This window comes from Puntigrus tetrazona, chromosome 7 (genome assembly GCF_018831695.1).
Source record: "Puntigrus tetrazona isolate hp1 chromosome 7, ASM1883169v1, whole genome shotgun sequence".
Taxonomy (NCBI): Eukaryota; Metazoa; Chordata; class Actinopteri; order Cypriniformes; family Cyprinidae; genus Puntigrus; species Puntigrus tetrazona.
The window spans coordinates 7014030-7039923 of record NC_056705.1 but is presented as its reverse complement, the minus strand read 5'-3'; the positions used below and the strand labels follow the sequence as shown (position 1 = coordinate 7039923).

The 25894-nt window shown below is 44.5% G+C and overlaps 1 protein-coding gene across 1 annotated transcript; it reads left to right on the top strand.

Moving 5' to 3' along the window:
* Nucleotides 1-1214: 1214 nt before the first annotated feature.
* Nucleotides 1215-25635, top strand: LOC122348978 (Fc receptor-like protein 5). The gene is made up of 10 exons (XM_043244898.1): nt 1215-1492; nt 9501-9536; nt 20300-20581; nt 22452-22724; nt 22828-23169; nt 23244-23537; nt 23692-23955; nt 24162-24407; nt 24579-24689; nt 24852-25635. Exons 1-10 carry the CDS (start codon nt 1462-1464, stop codon nt 24908-24910), a joined length of 1938 nt encoding a protein of 645 aa, XP_043100833.1. The 5' UTR covers nt 1215-1461; the 3' UTR covers nt 24911-25635.
* Nucleotides 25636-25894: the final 259 nt, after the last annotated feature.

Below are 25894 nucleotides of genomic sequence, written 5' to 3'. Positions count from 1 at the left end.
TTGGCTATAAAACTGACTATGTCCCCCGACGCTCCCATTCCAGGCTGGTTGCATGAGCAAATTAATAGGTTATATCAAAATATTAGGTTATAACTTTAATCTTTATTCTCTAAAGATTTCAATTTTTTTCTCATAAAATTTCAACTTTGATCTCGTTTCTGTGTCTAAAAGTGTGCAAAAACATTGTGGGACAAGGTTTTCACACTGCAGCTGTCATTGTAAGACAGTTTGGTTGTATGATGGAGCGACAGTAACTAAGGGGGGCAGGGTTTACCAACCACACCTTTATCCCATTCTCAGCTTTAGAATCGGGAGGACATGGCTGGAAGGAGTATTTTTGAAATTTCAGCCTCTGAAAAGCAAATCAGTCTGTATCCGGGATCCTCAAATCTGGATCATTAAATTCACTTTGCTAGACAAACTCGCTAGAACTTTGATCAAACTCACCAACTGTGATTTTCTAATGATCCTGAAAACAGCTACTAACATTCATTAGGGTTATAGCTAAATATATTTTGCATATTTAGTTCCATGTGCATTTCTGTTTAATGTTAAATTAAAGGGGCTCTATTTTCCTATATTTTTATTTAGTAAAGCAGCAGCAAGCTGGAATGACTTTTGGCATCAAGCAGCACATTCTCAATAAAGAATCCTGCTGAAGACACACAAGAGTCTCTTGATCAAACATGTAACGGTCATGTAACTATTTCTTTTGCAGAAGAAGCAAAATCTAATGTTTCGAAGCTATGGAAATATTCTTGTGCGCAAAGAAAGCAAAAATACTAACTCAACTATCTAACTATCTTCACTCCAGGAACAGTCCCCTTTCTATAGCAATAATCACTCAATCTCTTTGAAACACACACACTCTCTACAGCATGGTTCAGTGTGGTTGTCTAACTGGGCCGAGAACGGTTTGTAATCACGCCACGCCATTCCAGGCTAACATGGAAACACTACTGGAAGAGTATCTGACAGTTCTTAGAACCATTTGTCGTGATCGTGTTTTTGCAATAACGTTTGCATGTAATATGGTGATATATGCAATAATATGCAGATATTTACATAATTTATTAATAGATACATAGGATACTTTGTTTATAATGTATAATTCATCGTTTATACAGCTTAGTTGTCATCACCCAGATTTTTTATGAGAGAAAAATTCAAATAAGAGCAAGATTTACATGAACAGGCCTACATTAGGAATGACCTCATTACTACATACACCGGTCTGTTTGTAACGTGTGAAGCTGTGACTGATTTTAATGAACAAAACAATGCAGTGTCAGATATTCTCTGAAGTACAAAAACAGCTTTAACAGTTTGAATGCACAGAACACGCAGCTTTTTCTTCATGTGTTTCTATGTAGAGTGTCGTCTCCTCCCTCATCTCTTAAACGCAGGAAGTGTCTGATTTAGCGTTCACTTCACTGTTAAACACTCTATTAATGTGTCAGTATGGGGTCCAGTGCACTGCCTCTCATACCCTGTGAGTATTTTATTATATTCTACACATTATATTCATCTCATGTTTTATTATTCTGTGATCATTTCATTATTCAGCTGAAGATAAAAAATGGTTCTTCTGTATGTAGGACAAACTCATTGCTTGTTGTATTCTTTAATATTGAAATTCAATGTGATAATATGTTACGTGTGGATCAGATACAGAGCGTCACATAACAGGCATTTATTTGTGCTGCATTTTAAATATCGCTGAATGATTCCATAAGCTACGTTTTCGGAGGGCTATATGCCCCTGGTAGGGTCTCCCAAGACAAACAGGTCCTAGGTGACAAGCCAGAAAAAGAGCGGTCCATAGCCCTTTATGAAAAAACATTAGAAAAAGGTTGTGACGACCCTGGTATGGAACACTGGACCAGCTCTATATCCTCTTTAGAGTACTGGAGGTGGTCTTGTTTTGTGACCACAGGATCTCATCTCCGCTTTTTGTGGATGATGTCTTCCTGTTGGCTGCATCTGGCCAGGACCTACAGTTAGCACTGGGGCGGTTTGTAATCACGTGTGAAGCGGCTGGGATGAGAATCAGCGCTTCCAAGTCTGAGGCCATGGTTATTAGTCGGACAAGGGTGGCTTCTCCCCTTCAGGTTGGTGAGGAGTCCCTGCTTCAGGTGGAGGAGTTTAGGTATCTTAGGGTCTTGCTCATAAGTGAGAGAAGGATGGAGGGTGAGATTGACAGATGGATCAGCCTCTTGGCTCTCCTGGGAATGCCTTTGTGTTCCTCCCGAAAAGCTGGAGGAAGTGTCTGGGGAGAGGGAATTCTGGGCATCTCCTATTTAGACTGCTGCCCCTACAACCCGGCCCAGGATAAGCAGAAGAAGATGGATAGAGTGATGGATGGACATTACAAACTTTTCATTAAAACCCTAAAGAATTATATTAACTTGTGCAAAAATGGCATAATGATAACTTAAATCGGATGTGTTAGATACATAGCATGAGTTTGGGATTGAGGTTCAAAGAGTTTAAGAACAGTGGCCAAACTCACAAATTTATCTAGCACTTTTTATTATTTCTGAAACTTTTGTTGAAAATGAATTGTCCATATAGTGGCCTACCGAATACCAACTTAAAAATCACTGAATATTATTGCATTGCAAGCACAAAAAGTGTCCGATTGGTGTTTGGTTGTTGGAATTCTGTTTTATTAGCAGTCTGTCTATAACGAACACCATGTTCAATTGGAGACGTTAAGTCCGAGTGGACTATGTTCTCTGCATAGGTTGTTGATGTGACCGTTCAGAACTGTGGCAACCCCCAAACCTGGTGGTGGACACAGGAAGTAAGGGATGCCATCAAGCTAAAAGAGGAGTCTTATCGAGCCTAACTGGCTTGTTGGGACTCCTGAGGCAGCTGATAGGAGGTCCAAGCAGGCTCGGGTGGTTATGGAGGTTACTTTGTAAATTCTGAGAGGCCATGGAGAAGGACAATCAGACAGCCTCAATAAAGTTCTGGTAAACTGTCCGGTGCCTCAGCAGTGCCCTGCCAACACCGTATACAGAGGCGTCAGTTACAACTACTGGACCAGCTCTATACCCTCTTCAGGGTACTGGAGGGTACATAGGAGTTTGCTCAACCTGTCCATGTGTGTTTTTTGGATTTGGAGAAGGTATTCAACCGTGTCCTGTGGGGGGTGCTCTGATAGTACAGAGTCCGGGGGCCCTTTGCTGAGGGCTGTTTGCACTGTGTGTGACCACAGGATCCTTGTCTTTCCTTTTTATGGATGATGTTTTCCTGTTGATGTGTTCCTGCATCAGGCTAGGACCTACAACATGCTCTGCGGTGGTTTGCAACTGAGTGTGAATGAGAATCAGCACCTCCAAGTCTGATGCCATGGTTCTCAGGCGGAAAAGGGTGGTCAAACGATGCTGAAGTTTTTCTCAGAACTAACTTCTGAGACACATTTTTTGTCTCTGTGTCGTTTTTATCAGATGTGTGAAGTCAGTTCTCACGCACTTTGCAGGAAAAAACACAACTGTACTTCATTACATTAACATATGATCCACTTATATATATATATATATATACTTAATATACATATTCAGACCAATTTTGGGTCATTTCATGGTTCTATTATGTCCATTTACATGATGAATAAAAAAGCACTGAGGTCGCTCGGCGCTGGTTCCTTTCTTTTCACTTTAACTAAACTAGGTTTGGTTCATTTGTAACATAGTTAGTATGAAAACATTTCATGCACCACTATATTGTCAGAATAAACCTTTTAGTGAATTTAGTGTTCCCAGTCCAAAATAGCAGGCCCTTTATAAAAAGGCTCATAAATCGCATATTATATTACATGAACACCAAATATTTGATTTATTATTTTTGTCAGCTTGTTTATTATTATTGTTGTTTTTGTTATTATTATGACTGAATTAATAACATTAACTAACTGATCATCATTAATCTAAGCTTTTGCACCTTAGTGATTGAAAAAAAAAAGTAACAAACAATAACAAAACAATAGGTAGGAATAATTTCAGGAAAATTATAAATTTCTAATGGTATTATTATTATTATTATTATTGAATGGTAATCAAGTTCAATGCATATTCTGTCTCATACATATTGTTTTAGACTACAAGGCACCCATGTCTGTTTTTTGCCTAAAATTTAAAAGGTTTACGATGTTTAATACATTTGACTGTTAGCTTTACTCTGGTGTTGGTTCACCCGTTATCTATGGTTAAGATGATGTCAGCATCAAACAGGAAGTGAGGCGGTGTGTTTCTCAAACTGATGTGGTATAAGTCTGTGGTTTGTTCTATTCCAGTGAAGCATCAGTCGTGTCAAACAATGAGCACATTAATCTTCCTATTTCCTTGTTATTGTATGTTTTGAGTTTTTAATCCATTTAAATGATGTATTTGAATACATAAATATATGTGGATGTCTCTCTCTCTCTCTTATCTTCTTCCGCTTATCCGGGGCCGGGTCGCGGGGGCTAAGCAGAGCCCCTGCTAAGCAGAGGCGTCCCTGCTTAGACTAACAGTCTCCCTCTCCCCAGACACTTCCTCCAGCTCTTCCGGGGGAACACCGAGGCGCTCCCAGGCCAGCCGAAAGACATAGTCCCTCCAGCGTGTCCTAGGTCTTCCCCGGGGGCCTCCTCCCGGTGGGACATGCCCGGAACATCTCCCTTGGGAGGCGTCTGGGAGGAATCCGGAACAGATGCCCGAGCCACGTCAACTGGCCTCTCTCGATGTGGAGAAGCAGCGGGTCCACTCCGAGCTCCTCCCGAGTGACTGAACGCCTCACCCTATCTCTAAGGGAGCGGAGGAAACTCATTTCGGCTGCTTGTGGCACAAAACACATGTGGACTGGTTGGGCAAACTCCCAGGAACCCTCCAGGTTCAACTATCGGACGGATTCTCCTCTCCAGTACCCTGGCATAGACTTTCCCAGGGAGGCTGAGAAGTGTGATCCACCTATAGTTGGTGCACACCCTCCGGTCCCCCTTCTTAAAAAGAGGAACCACCACCCCAGTCTGCCAGTCCAGAGGCACTGTCCCCCGCGTCCACGGGATGCTGCAGAGGCGTGTCAGCCAAGACAGCCCTACAACATCCAGAGACCTGAGGTACTCCGGGCGGATCTCGTCCACCCCTGGTGCCTTGCCACCGAGGAGCTTCTCAACAACCCACCGGTACCTGTCAGCTGCCTCAGGAGTCCCATGAGCCACCCAGGCCCGATAGGACTCCTTCTTCAGCTTGACGGCATCCCTTACTTCCGATGTCCACCATCAGGTTCGGCGGTTACCACCACGACATGCACCGGAGACTTTACGGCCACAGCTCCGGACGGCTGCGTCGACCAAAGAGGTAGAGAACATAGTCCACTCAGACTCAATGTCTCCAGCCTCCCTCGGGATCCGGTCAAAGCTCTGCCGGAGGCGGAAGTTGAAGATCTCCCTGACAGGGGTCTCTGCCAAACATTCCCAACAGACCCTCACAGTGCATTTGGGCCTGCCAAGTCTGTCTGGCCTCCTCCCCCGCCAATGGATCCAACTCACAACCAGGTGGTGATCAGTTGACAGCTCTGACCCTCTCTTCACCCGAGTGTCCAAGACATGCGGCCGGAGATCAGATGATACAACCACAAAGTCGATCATTGACCTCCGCCCTAGGGTGTCCTAATGCCATGTGTACTGGTGGACACCCTTATACTTGAACATGGTGTTTGTTATGGACAGACTGTGACTAGCACAGAATTCCAACAACAGAACACCACTCAGGTTTAGATCGGAGGGCCGTTCCTCCCAATCACGCCCCTCCAGGTGTCACTAGCATCACCAACGTGAGCGTTGAAGTCCCCCAGCAGGACGATAGAGTGTGCGGAGGTGAGCCCGACTATCTCTAGCCGGTATCTCTCGACCTCCTGCAACAACTCAGGCTCCTTCCCCCCCAGAGAGGTGACGTTCCATGTCCCTAGAACTAGATTCTGAATCCAGGGGTTGGGTTGCCGAGGTCCCCGCCTTCGACTGCCACCCAAACCACAAGGTACCGGCCCCTTACGGTCCCTCCTGCAGGTGGTGGGCCCACGGGAGGATGGCCCCACGTCGCTGCCACACGTTCACATGCCGGCCCCGGCCCCAGGCCTGGCTCCATGGTGGATCCCCGGCTGCGCCATAACAGGCGACGTCGCGACTCCATTATTATTTTTCTCCATAAGGGGTGAGGTGGACCGCTCTTTGTCTGGCATGTCACCTAGGACCTGTTTGCCTTGGGAGACCCTACCAGGAGCATATAGCCCCGGACAACCTAGCTCCTAGGGTCATTCAGGCACTCAAACCCCTCCACCGCGTTAAGGTGGCAATCCTCGGAGGGGGGCGATCCTCGGAGGGGTATGTGGATGTACATTTTTTTTTTTTTTAATGTGGATGTACAAAATGATAATTAAAATACATTACATAAAAATAATCATAAAAACAATCACAACAATTAAAGCAAAGAACAAACATTTTGCAATAACTAAAGAAATTTAATTAATTCAAACATTTAAGAATTAAACAAAAGAGGATGCATACATTTCAGTAAAAACTTGGACAGAGCTCCTTCAGTAAATTCACTGCTGAACAGATATGTTTTGAGTCTGGATTTAAATGTGGTTAATGTTTTATTTTATAACACATCTGATCTCTTCTGGAAGCTGGTTTCAGCTGCAGGACACTTCTTTTGAGCGAACTCTTGGTATTTCTGACGTGATCCTGATGATCTGAGTCTGTTATATTTAGATTCAGTGAGCATATCTGCAGTGTTTTGAGGTTCAAAGCCACTGAGTGATTTATTAATGAGTAAAAATACTGTAAAATCAATCCTAAATGACACTGGAAGGCAGTGGTGTGATATACTCAGTGTTTCTGATGTTCTGGATGAGCTGCAGATGTCTGTTTTCTTGCGAAGGCCAGTCATTATAAGTCCACTCTGTTGCTGATGAAGACATGAATGAGTTTCTTGACAAAACATCTAATTGTTGCAGTGTTTTTTAGTTGCAGTATTGTCTGATCGATTTACCTTTTTCAGAATAAATGGCTCTGAGGAGATTTTAAATCCAGATAGACCTTTCATTAACATATTAATTACAGACAGAGTAGATGTTTAAACATCAGTTGTGTCTCTTGCTGACAGATATACATTCTAAATCAGTTTTCTGTCATGCACTGTGCCTCTGTGGCTCTCTCCGACAGCAACTGGAGGGAACCCTCCCCGGAGTACTAGTTTTCAGAACTACAATTCCCATCATGCCTCCACTCAGCTCTAATTACCTGCCCAGGTATACCTTGTTAAGACTGCTATTTAAGCTGCATCCAGCCTCCAGCACATTGTGAAGTCTTATCATTCCCCCGGATGATAATGCCGAGCTTTATTCCCACTACTGCCGTCTTCCTGTGTTTGACCTTGTTCTGTTTACCGATTATCCTGATTGTTTGCTGCCTACCTGTTGACCCTCTGCCTGTTTCCCCTGACTCTGATTATTATCTGCCTGCCCCTGTTCACGATTCTGCCTTGTCTGTGATATTCCTATATATTTTGCCGACTTACTACCTGTTTGACTATTCTTATTAAAGAGCGTGCAAATGGATCTGCCTGCTTGTGACTCCTCATTTCATTTACAGTATTCCATACATTTACTGTTTTACTTTTGGACAAGGTGTCTTTTGTTGTTGTGTGATTAATATCTGTCATGTCTGCATTTCTAGGTCCTGAACAAATTCTTTTCATACATGTAGAGCAGGGGTGTCAAGTTCCGTTCCTAGTGGGCCGGAGCCCTGCAGAGTTTAGATGCAACCCTAATTAAACACACCTGATCCAGCTAATCAAGTACTTGCATAGTATATGTGTTTTAACATGGTTGAATCTAAACTCTGAAGGGCTCTGGCCCTAAAAGGAATTGAGTTTGACACCCCTGATGTAGAGCCTTTCAGTTTTAAATAGCTTGCTCTGTTCTGAGCTCACTGCAGCCCTTATACAGTAAATACAGCCACCGCATACAATCAGGAAATAATAACAAAACAACTTCTCTTATGAATGTAAGCATAATTCTGTGTATTATACTGAATCAGGAGTAATAAAAATCTTCTACATACTCCTCCCTCTGAGAAGAGATTTGTTGTTGTGATCTTTCTCTGTCGGAGGGTTTTTCATTCCTATAGTTGGTATTTTAAGACTAGAAGTGTGTTCTTCTGCACTCATTCTAGTGATCAATGAATGGTTCTTCTCTGAGATCTCAATCTTTATCCTGGTTCTTAGGCCACGTTCACACAGCAGAAGAATACAGAAGAGTTTGTCAGTCTGGGATTTGGGATTGACGACTGTATTTTCTTTACGGTTGTCAAAATATCTTTCACTACAGACGTGTTTAGAAGTCTGTCTGTATGAACGTGCAGCAAGAGTCAAGCCTATGTACCAGTAACCATAGCGACAATGATCGAAGTAGTATCAAAGATGGCGACATCCTTAAACTCAAAGTCTTGTGAGTTTCAGGCATGACAAGAGTTCTTTCTTCAAAACTTCATTAATCTTTGCTCAAGCTAACAGTTACAAACCAACATTTTATACTTTTGACAAGAATCTGCTTCTTCATGTAATTATGTCGTGCAAGTGTGGCATTGTGTTTTCTTTTCTTTTTTGGTATTGCTTTGTTTTTCTTTTCATTTTCAATTTGGATATATCAGCATTTGGATAACAGCTGTTTTGGCTTCTCATCTCTTAGTGTCTCTTTTCCCCATCATTCACACACATTCTCCCCCGTCAGACTGTTCCCCGTCTGTTCTTGTATACTGCTCTGAATCAGGAACATGCTGTTTTATCAGTGTTCTAGGGGTGTTTTCCTTACAGAGCTTCGGGGTGTAGGATCGATGTAGGGGCCTCAAAAAGAGCTCCAGCAAAAAAAGAGAAGAGCCAGAGCAACAGTTACAATCTTCTAAAAACCAAATGTGAGACTTTCAAACTGACCAATCAGCAGATTACAGCTTCAACCACTGTGCAAAAGTTGTGACAGTTAAAATATATGTGTCTGCATTTAGCTGCGGCGATGTGTCAGACTTAACATGCACCAGACAAAAAGCAAGAAAAGTTTGACAATTGTGAATATAAGCATAATTCTGTGTATTATACTGAATCAGGATTATTAAAAAACCTCTACATCAACACTGTCAAACACAGCACTTAGATCTATAGTATTTAGCCAGAATTAGTCATTAATTTAATATAATTCATTATCTTTTTGAGCTCTATCTCTGTGCTGTGAAGAGGTCAGAAACCAAACTGAGAATATGTTCATGTGTAGTATTTTGTGAATCTTCTCCGAGGAGCAGTGAATCATCAGTAAATTGAATCTTGAATCGGTTCTTGAGTCATTCTGTGTGTCGATGTTAAATGATAGAGAATTTGATGACAATCAGTTGAACTCTAGACATGTTTCATTGATTGTGTTTAATGAATGTAAATGTTTCATGTCTGTGTTTCTTCTGCTTTTAGTGCTGATGTCCTTCATCCACGCTGGATTCACTCAAGGTATTGAATTACTGAACCAATGTGAATTTATTTGTGTACATGCTTCACACCGGTTTATAGTGGTTTATTTCAAGAATTTAACTGTTATAACTTAATGTGTGCTGTTTAATGTTTAAAAGATAAAACTCATATTTAGGATGATCAGTGTCTCCCAGACCCTGCAGTGGAAATGCAATCATTCACTTGATCAGTCAATCTGTCAATCTGTCTACCAATTAATCAATTAATCTAATAAATCACTGAATCAGCTCCACAGCACATTGTCTCTGTCCTCTCCATTAATTAAAATTAGAATTAACATCAAAAGCTATTTAATAAAAATCTGTTAACATTTTACAGTAAGGTGTCGTTTGTTAACATTAGTGTATTAACTAACACAAACTAACTAAACGATATATTTATTATGCTGTTTATCCATCTTTGTTAATGGAAATGCAGTTATTAATGGTTAATTCATGTCAGTTCATAGTGCATTACCTAAGCTAACAAACACAAATTGTGATTTTAATAATGTTAGTGAATGCTGAAATTGACATTAACTAAGATTAATAAATGTTGTAGAAATATTGATCATTCTCAGTATATGTTAGCTAGTGTTATTACTATTAACTAATTAACTGATCCCTAAGTAATGTAAACTTAAATACTAAAACCTGTCAAAACTGAACAACTGCAGAGTCAAAAAACCCACAAAGTAACTGACATTACAGAAGAAGAAGAAGAAAACATTTTAGCAACATCAAAAAAAAAAAAACATGCTGAGTGTAAAACCTTAAACCAGCACTGGAGATTACCACAGAGACAATAAACTAACTCATAAATAAGCTAACTAACTAAATAACTAGCTAATACATAAATACCATTTCATATGACCATTTTGACTAATTTGTTGGTCATTAATAAGTTTTATGATTTCAAAGGTGGCTGTTAACAGACAGATAGAAGTTAGATGCAAGTTTTCCATTTTCTCTAAAATTTTCAAAGCAGTATGTGTATTTCTCAAAAACAGCACCACGTAATGGATTTCCTGCAAAAGCCTGCAACTTATTCAAAATCTTTAGTTCATCATTTAAAAGTGATATTTATATCAATAAACATATCAGTGCCATTAGAATGAAAAGTCTAAGATAGTCAAAATGCTTGTCAATATAAAATGAAATGCAGAAGGCTGTGCTACTTATGTATGCCATGTATCCTTTCAAAATGACACATTTACTCATTACTGTATGTGGGATATTGATAAAAAGAGACCATTTTGAATTACAGTATTGAGGATACGGTCAATATCTCAGTATTCACCTGCACTCTTAAGTAATTGTAGGGCCATGATTAAAAACACATTAGAAATAAGTGACCCTTATTTCTTCTGATATGCTCCTCATGTACCAAAGCGATCCCAAATTGTTCAAAAGAATGAGAAACCGCTTTAATGATGTGAAAAAGTGACTAGATAATGTGGAGGTTGAACAAGTAGTTTTGATTTCTGATCTGAGTAATGCTCAAGTGCCTGAGAAAAAAACTGTAAAACAAATGCTTTTTTAGAAACATCTGAAAACAGTTTTATCTACTGGCCATCTACAGGAACTGAACAATTATATTTTAATAACATTTTCATTTCTTATTCCATCTGAATTGACAAAACAAGTAAATCAATAAAACATTTTATTTTAGTGTAAGGGTCCCCCTTTTCCTGCAGAACGGAATCCAGAGGCCCTGGTCGAAGGTCAATGCGTGTTCGGTTCTTTCCTTTGCGTCTCCTCAAAAATCATTAATATTTATTAATCTTTTGGGTTTCCAATTATAGTACTGTAATGATCTGCCTGAGATTCCCTGGGTTCACCACTGGATGGCGCACTTTCTGCTCCAGATCACCACCCTGTTAGAGACTTGTAGCACACCTGTTTTTGATCACTCCTAATGACCAATCTTATTTAAATGTCTCCCTGCCTATTGTTCTTGTTCAGTCCTCATGTCTTTCTCAGAATCATGCTGCCAAGTTTTTTGCTGTAAGAGACTTTCTTGTTTTCTGTGTTCTTTGTGATTTTTCTCCTGCCTGAGGTCTAAGGACAGCTTTCTGTTTGGATTACTTTTTTTTGTATTTTGTACCAAGGAGTGTTTTGAGTTCCTCAGTAGCTATTCTTGTTGTAAGTCTCAAAGACTTTTTCTTGGTTCTTGGGATTCATTCTTCTTTATATTTTTGCTTGAGTAAAGAACCTCAGAGTTCTCTCTAAGCCTTCTCATTATTTCCTCTGCAACTGGGTTTCACCTGCTCCAGTGGAGTAGGAGTAAGTGTCACACTAATACATCCCGGAGACCTGAGTTCGATCCCCATCTAGACCGTAACAAGTATTGAGCTTATACATAATTTTATCTGACTCCAATCTTTCGTGATTTTAGTTATATTTATTTAAATGTAAATGCTGATCCCTCTAGTTGTGATTAAATTTGGATCATTAATTAACTATAATATTTTCTAGTTTCCACTTATCATATGTTAGGAGTCTGGGTCACTTAGAGACCTTGTTTGGCCAGAACAGACTCACAACACATCTGGGCTAGTCCAGGTCTTAGTCAGAGGCTACCCCGTAGATTGCTTACCTTAATGCAGCCATCTCCTCGATAGACTCAAAAAGAGTAATTTTTTATGCGTTCCCCAAGTAATAGCATGCTAAGCCAGTTTGGTGGCCAGAAGTCAAGATCTCAAAAATGTGCCCCCGGCTCCATCCATTGATCGTTGATCTGACTCACCCTAGCACGCCAACAATGCGGAAAACCTTAATAGTCACTAACCTTCTAGAAAAGTTATTTCAGACAATAGTATAAGTTAACCAAGATTAACATTTATTTTGCCGGGCAAGAATAGGTTTTGAAGAGAGTAAACAACTTTTTCTCAGATCAGTCTTAATGCATAAACAGGTTTTGATTCACCACCTTACTGTCTTTCCCTGTTCCCTTGGGCCAAACTCTGAGTGGTGCCTAAGGGACCACGAGGAAGTGAACTCAGTCCAATGTCTACAGCCGAAGTCTTGTCAGAGCAGGCTGCGCTGGTTGAGGGTGTGTGAGAGCAGAGTGGTCACCTGAAAGAACAACATTAAAGCAAGCACAGTAGAAATCACATCAGCGATATGTACAGTCTCTCAACTCCTGAACAATCAAACAATAACCGAACACTAACATGGGAGATGATGTGGGATGAAAAGGTGTTAAACAACAGTTAACAAAACAGCAACCATCAAGTGCGAGTGGTAAACCGGGTGTCACGTTTGTGGTAAGCACGAGAGCACACAACTCGCGTAAATGAAAATAAAGGGTTTAATCCAGAACGGCAAAATAAAGATACAACGGCAGGCAGGTAGAACAGGCAGGCAGGACAAACACAGGTATAGACATCGGGTATGGACCTTGGGTATAGACCTTGACGATCGGACAAACTGAACTGAAAACACAGGACTTAAATACACGGGGTAATTGACGAGACACAGCTGCAGACAATAATACAATTAACACAGAGGGAAGGCAGGGCACAGGAGGGAGTGCACGTGGCGCGGGCACAGGAGGGAGCGCACGTGGCGCGGGCACTGGAGCGGGACGGAGCGCACGTGGCGCGGGCACAGGAACCAGAACCAGCGGGCTAACGGGACGGCTGGGCGGAAACAGCGGGCTAACGGGACGGCTGGGCGGAACCAGCGGGCTAACGGGACGGCTGGGCGGAACCAGCGGGCTTATGGGACGGCTGAACGGGAAAAGGAATGTCTCAGGTTACGAATGTAACCATGGTTCCTCTAGGGAACGAGACGCTGCGTCACAAACGCTTTGGGAACGCCTTCGGCGTGCGCCGTTCTGAACCACGTGTAAAATCTGTCCAATGGAGGGGAGCGACGTCATGGATGAGATGACGTCGCCGACCAGGAAGTATAAAGTCACGCTCTGCGATGCCGGCACCAGCCTCGTAGTGAAGTAAGCGCCGGCAGGGGTGCGGGAAGTATGGCATCGGGACGCAGCGTCTCGTTCCCTAGAGGAACCATGGTTACATTCGTAACCTGAGACGTTCCTCTTCAAGAACTCGAGCTGCGTCACAAACGCTTTGGGAACGAGATGCCCACTCCGCCATATTTCCAAGGCTCTGCCTGAAACGGGGTCCTCAGACCACCCATCAGGAAAGGACAGAGGAGCCAGCAGCAGCCCTCATGTCCAAGTTGTAAAACCGGGCAAAAGTGGAGGGCGTGGACCACCCCGCAGCGTTGCAGATGTCCCCGAGGGAGACACCGCTAAGATAGGCCTTAGAGGCCGCCATACCCCTGGTAGAGTGCGCTCTGACCCCGAGAGGGCATGGGAGTGCAGAGGCTTCATAGGCCAGGTGGATAGCCTCAACTATCCACCTGCTAACAGTCCGCTTAGCAGCAGCGCCACCCCTATTTGTCGGACCAAAACAAATAAGTAATTGGTCCGACCTCCGCAGAGACGCAGTCCTGCAAGACATAAGTGTCCAGTGCTCGCACTGGACACATGCAGTTGAACTTCCGCTGGTCTGGATCCTGGAGGGGGGAAGACAGAAGGCCTGCAGTACGATCGGCTGTGGTGTAACAGAGGGCACTTTAGGTGTATAACCCACTCGTGGGTATAAAAAAGCCTCGGACATGCCTGGGGCAAAGTCCAGGTGAGAGGGCCTGCAGATCTCCCACCCTCCGCAGAGAGGTGATGGCGAGGAGAAATGCTGTCTTAAAAGATAAGACAGGTAAGGGAACCTCTTCGAGGGGCTTGAAGGGTGCCTTACACAGAGCCTCTAACACCACAACCAAATCCCAGGGGGGAATTCTGGTCCGCACTGGAGGTCTCAGCCTCAGCACACCGTGGAGGAATCGTGTAACTAATGGGTGTTTGCCCACTGAGTGGCCACCAATAGGGTCATGATATGCAGATATAGCTGCCACGTAGACCTTTAGGGTGGAGTGGGATAACCCGGTGGAGAATCTCGCCTGAAGGAACTCCAGCACTGAACCTACTGGGCAGTTAACTGGGTTTAAGTGGCGATCTCCACACCAGGAAGTGGACATTTCTCACCTCCTGGCATACACGCTCCTCGTAGAGGGAGCTCTGGATTGGAGGATGGTCTCAACAACCTCAGCTGAAAGACCAGAGGCTATGAGTTGTGCCCCCTCAGGGGCCACACCCACAGCTTCAATAACTCCGGGCGAGGGTGAACTATTGTTCCCCCCGCCTGAGAGAGTAGATCCGGCCTCAGGGGGATCTCCCACGGATGACCGTCTACTAGGCCGATGAGGTCCGCAAACCATACTCGGCCCGGCCAGAACGGGGCTACCAACAGTAGTCTGACTCCGTCCTGGCGCACTCTCGCCAGAACCCCGGGGAGCAGGGCAATCGGGGGAAATGCGTACAGGCGACGCCTCGGCCACGCCTGTGACATGGCATCCAGTCCCAGGGGAGCTGGATAAACTAGAGAGAACCAGAGGGGACATTGTGCATTCCCTCGAGAAGCAAAGAGGTCCACCTCTGCCTGGTAAAATCTCGACCAGATCTGCTTCACCACGTCGGGGTGAAGCATCCATTCCCCCGGCCTCAACCCTTGTCTCGACAGGGTGTCGTCTCCCGTATTGAGATGCCCAGGGATGTAGGTCGCTCTCAGCGAGCAGATTTTGTCCTGGGACCACACAAGGATCTGGTGCGCCAGCTTGTTCAAGGGGCGCGAACGCAGACCTCCCTGGTGGTTGATGTAAGAGACCACCGCTGTGTTGTCGGTGTGCACCAACACATGGTGACCTCTCAGGTCTGGGAGAAAGTGCTTCAAAGCACGAAATACCGCTAACATCTCTAGCAGATTGATATGCCACCCGTGGTGGTGATCGCTCCACAGACCGTGGGCCGGGCGCCCGTTCAATACTGCGCCCCAACCGGTTAGGGATGCATCTGTCGCAAGGGAGGTCTGGCGACATAGAGCTCCTAACCTTGGGCCCTGATTCAGGAACCAAGGCTTCCTCCACAAGTCTAAGGCCCGAACTGCACGGCGTGACACTTTGATTTTGCGGAGTGGGTTCCCCTCGGGGAGAACCCCTTGGTCCTGAGCCACCACTGTAGGGGTCTCATGTACAGCAGGCCAAAGGGTATCACGTTGGACGCAGCTGCCATCAGGCCCAGCAGTCTCTGATACTGCTTGACAGTGAATGACTGGCCTTCCCTGACTCTCTCGACTGACATGAGGATTGACTGCACACGGGCAGGAGACAAGCGTGCCCACATTGTGGTCGAATCCCACACCACGCCTAGGTATGTGGTCCTCTGAGCGGGACACAATACACTCTTCTTGGCGTTCAGTCTCAAACCCAGCTCCCCCATGTGAGACAGAACAACATCTCGATGTTGAACTGCCATCTGCTCTGATTGAGCTAATATCAACCAATCGTCGATATAATTGAGTATGCGGATGCCCTGGAGCCATCCATACACTTCGTAAATGTGCGGGGTGAGAGTGCTAGGCCGAACGGAAGTACTCGATATTGGTATGCTACGCCCCCGAAAGCGAACCTCAGAAACTTCCTGTGTTGAGGAAGGATGGATGTATGGAAGTATGCGTCTTTCAGATCTATGTTGACAAACCAGTCCTCGGATCTGATTTGAGTCACCACATGCTTGATGTGGTGACTCATTTTGAATTTTGCATTTTGAACTTCAGTCTGTTGACTGAGCGGTTCAAGACCCTCAGATCTAGGATAGGACGCAACCCTCCGTCCTTCTTTGGAACAATGAAGTAGCGGCTGTAAAACCCAGATTCCACAGCATGAGGAGGGACCACCTCGATGGCCTCCTTCCTGAGCAGGGATCTTACTTCCTGTTCCATCACCAGAGCCTGCTGGGGGCCGACTACTGTCGGTGTGACACCCCTGAATGTCGGTGGTGGAAAACCGAACTGAATTCGATAGCCTTTCTCTATCGTTAGTATGACCCATTGAGATACATTTGGCAGAAGTTTCCACGCTGCTAAATAATCTACTAAGGGAATCAGCCTCTCGAGGCTGACCTCTGGTGTGTGAGATACAGGTAACCCGGTGGCCTGAAACGGTTGACCGGCAGGCAGACAACGGGCTAGCTGTAAACGGGACCCCCGCAGGGGAGGCGCGTTCCCCGGCCGTGACGCACCCTCGGGTGAATCCGGCTGGGGAAACGTGCTGGAAGCCTCCGCACTCTGGCACGAGGGCAGAGATAGCGGAGTTACTCCCTGAGGGCCCTGAGGAGGAACGGGTGCCGTCTGACCAGGCATAACCTGATCCTCCCCAGGAGGGGCAGCCCTCAGAAGCCCTGAACCACTCATATCAGGGCTTCTTGGCCGTGGACTTCCTGTCCAAAAAGGCCCTCAGGTCTTTAGGCCCGGAAGCCCCCGGCCCAGAGCGCCGCTTCGCCCCCTGCTGTTTTTAAGGGGGGGAACGAGAGGCGACGCTCTGTTTCTGCACATGCCTATATGAGGAGCTGGCACGCGGTGGGGGCATCTCTCGTCCCGATGCCCCCTGAGATCGACGTGGGAGGAAACTCTTGAACGCCGCCGCCTGTTTACGGGCCTCCTGGTACCTATCGACGACCTCATTAACGGAGTCGCCGAATAGGCCAGAAGGCTGCAGGGGCGTCCAATAGGCAGACCCTGTCCCGCTCTTTCATGTCGGACAGGGTCAGCCAGAGATGCCTCTCCGCGGCCACAAGGGATGACATAGACCGCCCTACAGCACGGGCGGTCTCCTTAGTGACGCGGAGGCAGAGGTCAGCCGTCCGATGCAGTTCTGCGATGTCATCGGACCTGACCCCCTCTCCCTCATCGATCTCTTTCAGCAGGTCGGCTTGGTATGCCTGCAACACCGCCATAGTGTGCATGCAAGACCCAGCCAATCCTGCTGCAGACTCTTAGCCATCAAAGCCGACGTTGTTCTCAGCGGCCTCGATGGTAAGGTCGGAGCCTTCAAAGACGATGCCGCACCGGGGGACAGATAGGTAGCAAGAGACTGTTCTACCCGGGGCATCGCCTTATAGCCGCACTCCGCGACTCCCGCCACATTACCATAATAACTAGCAGCGGTGGGGGAGAAAACACGAGCGGAGTACGGCCTTCCCCAGGACCTCGACAGCTCACTGTGGAGGTCTGGGAAGAACGGAAGGCTCCGTCTCAGAGGTGGCTGCTTCACTCTCAGAAATCTTTCATCCAATTTAGATTTCTGAGGCTCAGCGTATCGCTCGGCGGGCCAATCGATGTTTAATTTGGCAACCGCACGAGTTACCACCTCTAAGAGCTCCTCATATTGTGGCGTGTGCAATGGCGCATCGTCCACCACGTCAACATCAACCTCCTCGGAGGAAGAGTGAGCGCGAGTGGACGTCTCCCCCGTGGCCGACGAAGCCGGAGTTCGGGCTTCGGACACACGGTATTGAGCGCCCGATCTGGCCACTCAAATCAAAACTTGTTCGCGAGGGTCCACGTGAGTCGCTTGCACAGTTTATTGAGTTCGGTTTAGTGACTGTGGGGTCAGCTTTCACGTTGGGTGTTGAGGAAGAAAAGGACACCGCATCAACTCCAGTAATGGCCGCCTTCCCCGAGCCGCTTCCCAAGATGGCCGCCGCCCTCCCAGAGCCGCTCCCCAAGATGGCTGCCGCCTTCCCAGAGCCGCTGCCCAAGACGTCCGCCTCCCCCGAGATGCTCCCCAAGATGGCCGCCTTCCCCGAGATGCTCCCCAAGATGGCCACCCTCCCCGAGCCGCTTCCCAAGATGGCCGCCGCCCGCCCAGCGCCGCTTCCCAAGATGGCCGCCGCCCGCCCAGCGCCGCTTCCCAAGATGGCCGCCGCCCGCCCAGCGCCGCTTCCCAAGATGGCCGCCTGCCGTGCAAAGCCTCCAGTGCCCGCAGCCTCGTGCAAAGCCTCCAGTGCCCGCGCCTCGTGCAAAGCCTCCAGTGCCCGCGCCTCGTGTAAAGCCTCCAGTGCCCGCGCCTCGTGCAAAGCCTCCAGTGCCCGCGCCTCGTGCAAAGCCTCAAGCTATCCCACCCTCCCACCCTTGCTACACGTTGTCGATGGATCCCAGCAGCCCCTGCACTCATCCTCTGCCCTCCACCTGGAGCTCGCCACAGGTCTGCCAGTCTCCATCGCCGCCGTGGGTGAAGGATCACTCGCTTCATCGTCCCGCCTAAGAGTCACAGACTCCACCTCGGCTTGTAGACCCGTCGGCTTCCCTTAGGCTCCTAGCTCCCTCCTCTCCACCGTGCTCCGTCAATCCACCAGCTTCACCAGGCTCCATCATCTCTCCGGCTACGCCTTGGTCGGTCGTCGACCATCCGTCTCCTCAGGATTGCACTCCTCCAGCTTCGCCTCATCCCTCCATCCCTCCGGCTCTGTCAGGCTCCTCCCTTCCCCCGGCTCCACCTCAGTCCTCTGTCGCTCTGGCTTCGCCGCGTCCTTCTCGTCCACCGTCTCCGCGTCAGTCGCAGAAGCCTGCGGTATCGCCTAGGACCTCCAGCGCCTCTGTGTCACCCTGGATCTTCGGCTCTCCGCCTCCGCCTCAGTCTCCTCGACCACCTGCCCCACCGCCGTCGGTCGGCCCCATGGGGTTGATGGCCACTACCCCTCCATGGCTCCTCCCTCCGTCGACTCCACCACTGACCATTATGGCTGGGCTCTGGATCGCCTCCCGCTCCAGACTCCTCCTGATTTCTCCCTGGCTCCTCCCTCCGTCTCGTCCTCCTTGGACTCCGTTTGCTGAGCCCCTCCCGGAACCCCCTCCCAAGCTCACAGTGTTTTTTGTTTGTTTTATGGAGCGCCAGGAGTCGCTCCTAGGAGGGGGGCTATGTCACCAAGCCAGCAGAGGGAGCTCTTACCTTTGGGTGATCTGCGATCACTCCCTCTGCTGCTACTTCCTGTCTGAGGACTATAAATACTGTTGTAGGCCCCTCACCTGCAGGTTGCATTGTTCGCCTGTTCTATTGTTGTTTCAGAGTTTCCTTGTGTTTTCCTAGTTGTAGATTCTTTGGTTTTGACCCTGCCTGTTTTCCGTTGTTCTGATTGTTTGCTGCCTGACCTGACCACCGCCTGTTTCTGGATTTTGTGTTTGCCTCATCTCTGATACTCCTGTTTGACGCCTGCCTGTTTTGAACATGCCTTCGTTTAATAAAAACCTGCATATGGATCCGCACGCCTCAGGCCCCTCATTTGTGACAGTCTCTTTCCTTGTGAGACTCATATCTTCACTGGGAATAGAAATCTGAAGCAGACCCCGGTTGATCTCGCTGTAGGTCTTTCGCTTTGTTTCAGAAGCAGCTGAGAGGTCAGGAAATATCACAAGCTTCTCTCCATAGTAGATGAAGGATTTGAACTGATTTTCAGTCAATTGTGAAAATAATGCATCTTGACAACAAAGATTTCTTAAAGATCTGTGAATGTTCAATCAAAAGTTTTTAAAGACAGTTTTTAACGGGTGCAAAATAAATTCTGTAGCTTTATGCCCAATCTCCTCACTGCTTTTAATATTTAAACTGCTCAAGATTTTCCAGATCCATACATATCTCCATCAGCTGAAAGACGCTGCTTGTTAACTTTTTTACCTCTTTTTATTATTTGGAAACTGTGTCAGAAATAAAAGTTGCTCTGACATTGGTTTAATTTCATCCACCGTGTTTTTCATGGTGGAGATTGTGACATCAGTCTCTTTTTTTTAAAGCAGTTAGTTCACCTCTGATGGAGAACTACAGCCTCAACTAACTTGTTTTTGTCTTTCTTCACAGATTCACCCAGATCTTCACTGACTGTGACTCCAGACAGTCCTGTATTCACTGGAGAGAGAGTCACTCTGAAGTGTGTGATTGAGTCTAATCACAGTGACTGGAGATATGAGTTTTATAAAGACAGAGTAAAGTTACAGAAGTCTGATAGTTCCAGTGTAACTGATGATACTCTTATTATCATAAAAGCTACTAAATCTGATGTGGGTCAGTACTGGTGTAAAGGACAGAGAGAAGAAAGACCACAATCATCTCAATCAAGCTCAGTTTCTCTCTTTGTTGTCGGTGAGTTAAACATCATTATCCTCATAAACTCTCTCTAATATCACATATCTATAATCTAAACGGAGTTTGTTCAGAACAGAAAACTCTTACTGTTTACTAAAATCAACTTTTTATGCTCTATTTTGATCCATTTTGATTTTAATCCAATAAGAACAAACCAATGCAAACAAAATTATTTAAATGATCACATGACATCAATTAATAGAAACTGTTCAATTTAGTGAAATAAGAACAAACTAGATCATTATATTTATTCATTATTTTATTTATAATATATTTTACTTTATAATGTTGATTTCCTGATATTTATTCATTTAGCAGAGGCTTTTATTCAAAGTGATTTATCATAAAGAGACAAATAAACACAGGAAGTGCTCATATGTCACGTTTGCGGTTTCGCGGGAAGGAGCTCTCGAGACGCAAAGTAAACTTAACCAGATTTAATCTCAAACGGGTAAAATAAATATACAAAGGCAGGTAGGCAGAACAAAAACCACGTATAAACCTCGTATGGACATTGACGATCGGACAAACACACAGGACTTAAATATACAACGTAATTGACTTAACTAACGAGACACGGCTGAAGACAATTATACACTAAACACAAAGGGAAGGTAGAGCACAGATAGCATGTGGCACGAGACAAAGACCAATGACAAAGAGTCCAGAGATGTGACATCATAATACAATATTTCAGACATAGTTCAGATTAGTAGAAGCTAGACAGGAAGGGGTTAATGACAAAATGTTCATTCTGGGGAGGAGTATCCCTTTAAGTAACGATAAACAAATATACAGACCTTATGTCTTCTCGGGTCGGGGGTGTTCTGGAAAGTGATTTTGTGTCTCTGTGATGATAACACAAGATTACTTGAAGATCTCAGACTCATAAGAGTGAGGAAGTAGAGCCTGTGACTGCTCTAGACACATTTCTCTTGACCTAAAAAATGAGACATTTCTAAATTCTATGGTCTAACTTTCTTTCAGCTGTACAAAAGAAGGTGTTTTTGCTGCTTGATATCCAATGTTTTTTGTATATTGGGACATTATTTTAATGTATTATATTATTTTTGATCACACTGGTTTGTAGTGAAACTCGTTATTTAACTTCTGTATAATGACCTGAAAGTTTCACTCATAGACTTCTGTGTTGAAGAAAAAGGTGTATATGTAAGAATCAGTGTCTTAAACTTGAGTCGGTGCAGGGAGAGGAAGATTTTATACAACCATCATTTTGCAGCACACTAGACACCGTTATGGAACAATAGATACATAAAAGTTAGAAACAAATCATAGTATGACAAGGACTGGATATCAAAAAGATTCCCTTCAAATTCTTAAAACTAAATACATAATCTCCCAAAATGGGATAATTCCATCCAGTGAGTATGAAAGACTTAGATTTGGATTTGACTTTAATAAATCTATATTCTGTGATGACACTGAAACCATGGATCATCTGTTTTTTCATTCTGTGTATGTGGATACTTTATGGTCTGATATCCATGTTACCTTGACAGCTTCACCCAAAAGACATTATCTAAGAACTAATAAATAATAGCAAGATTAATAATAACATGAATAAAAGATGATTTTCAGGTCAGTAGCGTCCTTATGATGGGAATATTTTATATTCACAAATCTAAATATTTAAAAGTAAAACCAGCCTTTTATGCTTTTCATAATGAGTTTATACAAAAAGCTCTTATACAAAAGTCATTAAACTAATAAAAGATAAAAAACAATAAATCTGTTCTTTTTATTATTTTGAATAAAACCTAGCCACAATATTTTATAAAGTACAAATACTCTGTGATTTATCATTTCTGGCTCTTCAGGATCTGAATGTGTTCTTGTTCTCCTGCAGATCTGAAGCCAAAGCCTGAACTCACATCAGATCCTGAAGGAGCTGCACTGACAGGAAACACAGTGACTTTGACCTGTCTCGTGAATCTGGGCACTGGATGGGACTTTTACTGGAACAAACACACACTGACCTCTGAGACAAAGACAGAAACAAACTCCTACAGAGTGAAGATTGATTCAGTGTCTGATGGAGGACAGTACCGGTGTAGAGCTGGAAGAGGAACACCAGTCTACTACACACAATACAGTGATGCACTGTGGGTAAATGTTACAGGTGAGAGAAAACATATGTGATAAATATACAGATCAAAGACAATATCTGAAGAACTAATTAAACTTTTAATCCAAAATAAATGAAATAATCTGTGTTTGTACAGAGAGCCAAAAAGCTGTGGTGACGGTACGGCCTGATAAACACGTGTTCAGAGGAGAAACAGTCACTCTCAGATGTGATATAAAGTGGGGAGGAGACACTGAATGGACGTACAGATGGGAAATAGAGGGAACAAACTGGTATAAAGACTCTGCTGGCCGATGTACAAAAGAGTGCAGCAGCAGTGAAACAGATGATCAGAAACACAGAAATGCTGTCAGTTGGTGTTCAACACAAGACTTGATCCTCAGAGTTGAAGACTTTCACAGCGGTATCTACACCTGCAGAGGACAGAATAACACTCAATGCTCTCAGCGCAGTGATGCTGTGACACTGAAGGTTTCAGGTGAGTTTGTGTGTTTGTTGATTGTCATCAGTGTGAACAGCTTCTCTCTCTATAACCACTCATGTTTTGTTCAGCTGAAGCTCAGGCAGCAGTGCGAGTGTCTCCACAGCCGTGGCTGACTGAAGGAGACTCAGTGACTCTGATCTGTGAGGTTCCAGGCTCCTCTACAGGCTGGACGTTCAGCTGGTTCAGAGAGGATGATGATGATGAGGATGATGGTCTGTCAGACAGCAGCAGAGGAGCTGGAGACTCTTACACTCTCAGTCCTGCTGCTCTACAGCACACAGGAGTTTATACGTGCAGAGCAGAGAGAGGACGACCGGCCTTTTACACACACAACAGTAGCACACAGCTGCTGTGGATCACTGGTGAGTGTGTGACTGTGTTTGTGCTGCTGTTCATCTCTATTTGTGTTTCAGTACAGTCTCTGGCACGGGGGGAAAGACTAGTGTGAACCAGATCAGCACCAATATTACTATTAAATACACACTTTAAAGGATACACACATGTTCTTGTTTTCAGGTAAATGGTCGCGGGTCTCTCTGAAGGTCAGTCCCAGCAGAAGTCAACACTTCTCGTCTCACTCTCTCTCTCTGAGCTGTGAGGATCAGAGGAGCTCTTCTGGATGGACAGTGAGAAGATACACAGACAGAAAAACTGAAGATTGTTCAAAACAAACAGGATCTAGATGTCGAATCGACTCTCTCAGCACATCTGACACTGGAGTTTACTGGTGTCAGTCTGAATCTGGAGAGAAACATCATCCTCTCAACATCACTGTACATAGTGAGTCCTGTTTCCAATCACTACATCTACACATATTCTAATCTATATTCTAAAGTCTTTTAGTGAAGTCTGGTTGGACTATATGAAACTAATGCATAAAACACTGAAAGCAAGGAATACAATTCAGTTCATAACATTTCTGCCCCTGAACTGTTTTGATATGTTCTTACTATATACAGTAAGCTCTTGTATGTCTTGTGTTGTAGATGGTGAAGTGATTCTGGAGAGTTCTGTTGATCCTCTGGTTGAGGGAGATACTCTGACTCTACACTGTTTACATCGATCTACAAACTCCTCCATCCTCGGAGCTGATTTCTATAAAGACGGATCACTTCTCCAGAATCAGACGACAGGAGAGATGAACATCACGACTGTCTCAAAGTCACATGAGGGTTTCTACTACTGTAAAACACAGAGAGGAGAGTCACCCAAGAGCTGGATCTCAGTCAGAGGTGAGAGTCAGTGGAAATCAGTCTCCGTGAAATCATTTGAGTTTATTCATGTGTATTTGTTCAGAAACACTTATGATATCTCTGGCTCCTAATTCTGGTATTACAGAAATAAACATGAAAAGGTGTGTTTATTATTTAACTTAATAATGTGCTTCTTTCTGTTTTTTTTAGTGTCACGTTCAGATCAGATTTCTGTCTTCAAAATCCTAAGTTTTCTTCTGGCAGCTTGTCCGTATCTGCTGTCGACGGTCGTGCTGCTCTTCAAATACTTCAGAGAGGGAGGTAAGACTTCTGTCTGATTCGTCACTCAAATCATACATTCATTCCCTCTTTAACAAATGATCAGATCATTCTGATCAATACTGCAGAGGAAACAAAACACAAAGTGTTGACTTGAAATAAATTTGGTGTGTGTGTGTGTGTGTGTGTGTGTGTTTCTCACAGTTACTTCAACTAAAGACCACAGCCAGTACGCTGTAACAGAGGATCAAACTTCAGCCTGATATTTCATTCATTCTCCAAACCACATGTACAGAGTCAAAGGATTATGAAGTCTGGGAAACGTTGAACATCACCAATCTATCGTCTTACAATGTACTGGTCATTTTCAGTGATTGCCATAATTTCCGAAGCAGCTGAACGTTTGTAGATGAGTATCCTCACAGATCAATGTCTGTAATTCACCTGTGAGAGAAACCAAGCCAACACACGGAGAACAGGAAACTCCACACATCAACACCTCCTGCTCATCATCTGCTCCAAATACAGTTTCTTAATGTCAGTTAAAGTCACTGTAAGATAAAGAAAGACACTCAGGGAACAAAATCTGATAAATTGTTACAATTGATTAAATATGAACATTGAGATGTTTCTGCTCACAAATCTGATCATTTTGAACCTGATGGTCAATAAAAGTTGAGACGGGGCACCACTAATAATACCTGATAACAAAATTGAATGTGATAAATGGGTTCATTGTGACATTTTAACTGAACAGACCTTCACCAAAAATATGAAAGATTTTTATATTTAAACGATTATATTTTAAATATTGTCTATAAATATTAGCATCTGCACCAGTTTGTTTATCGCTTATCAAAATAAATATTTTCTTGATTTTTTTCCTCTTTTCAGTATGAGCTTCTCATTATATCAGCAATTAAAAAATTATTAAAATTCAGTTTTCGTTGTTTTTGTCAAAATGTTCAATAAACTATCATATTTCTAACTTACAAGCTCATTATTGTGACATCTTTTACAGTTTTTTTCTGCTGCTTGCACACAAAATATTTACTTGTCACACAATTTCTAAAACCTGACACTCAAACAGCAGATGCAAATCTGCAAAACCATATGCTAATTATCAGCCTTTGACTCAGTTTTCAATTTAATAAACATTTTTTGCAAAACACAGCATAGTTCCCCATGTAGGGACCCCAAGAAATATATCCTGTGTTTAATACTATGTCAGAAGTATTAATGTATTT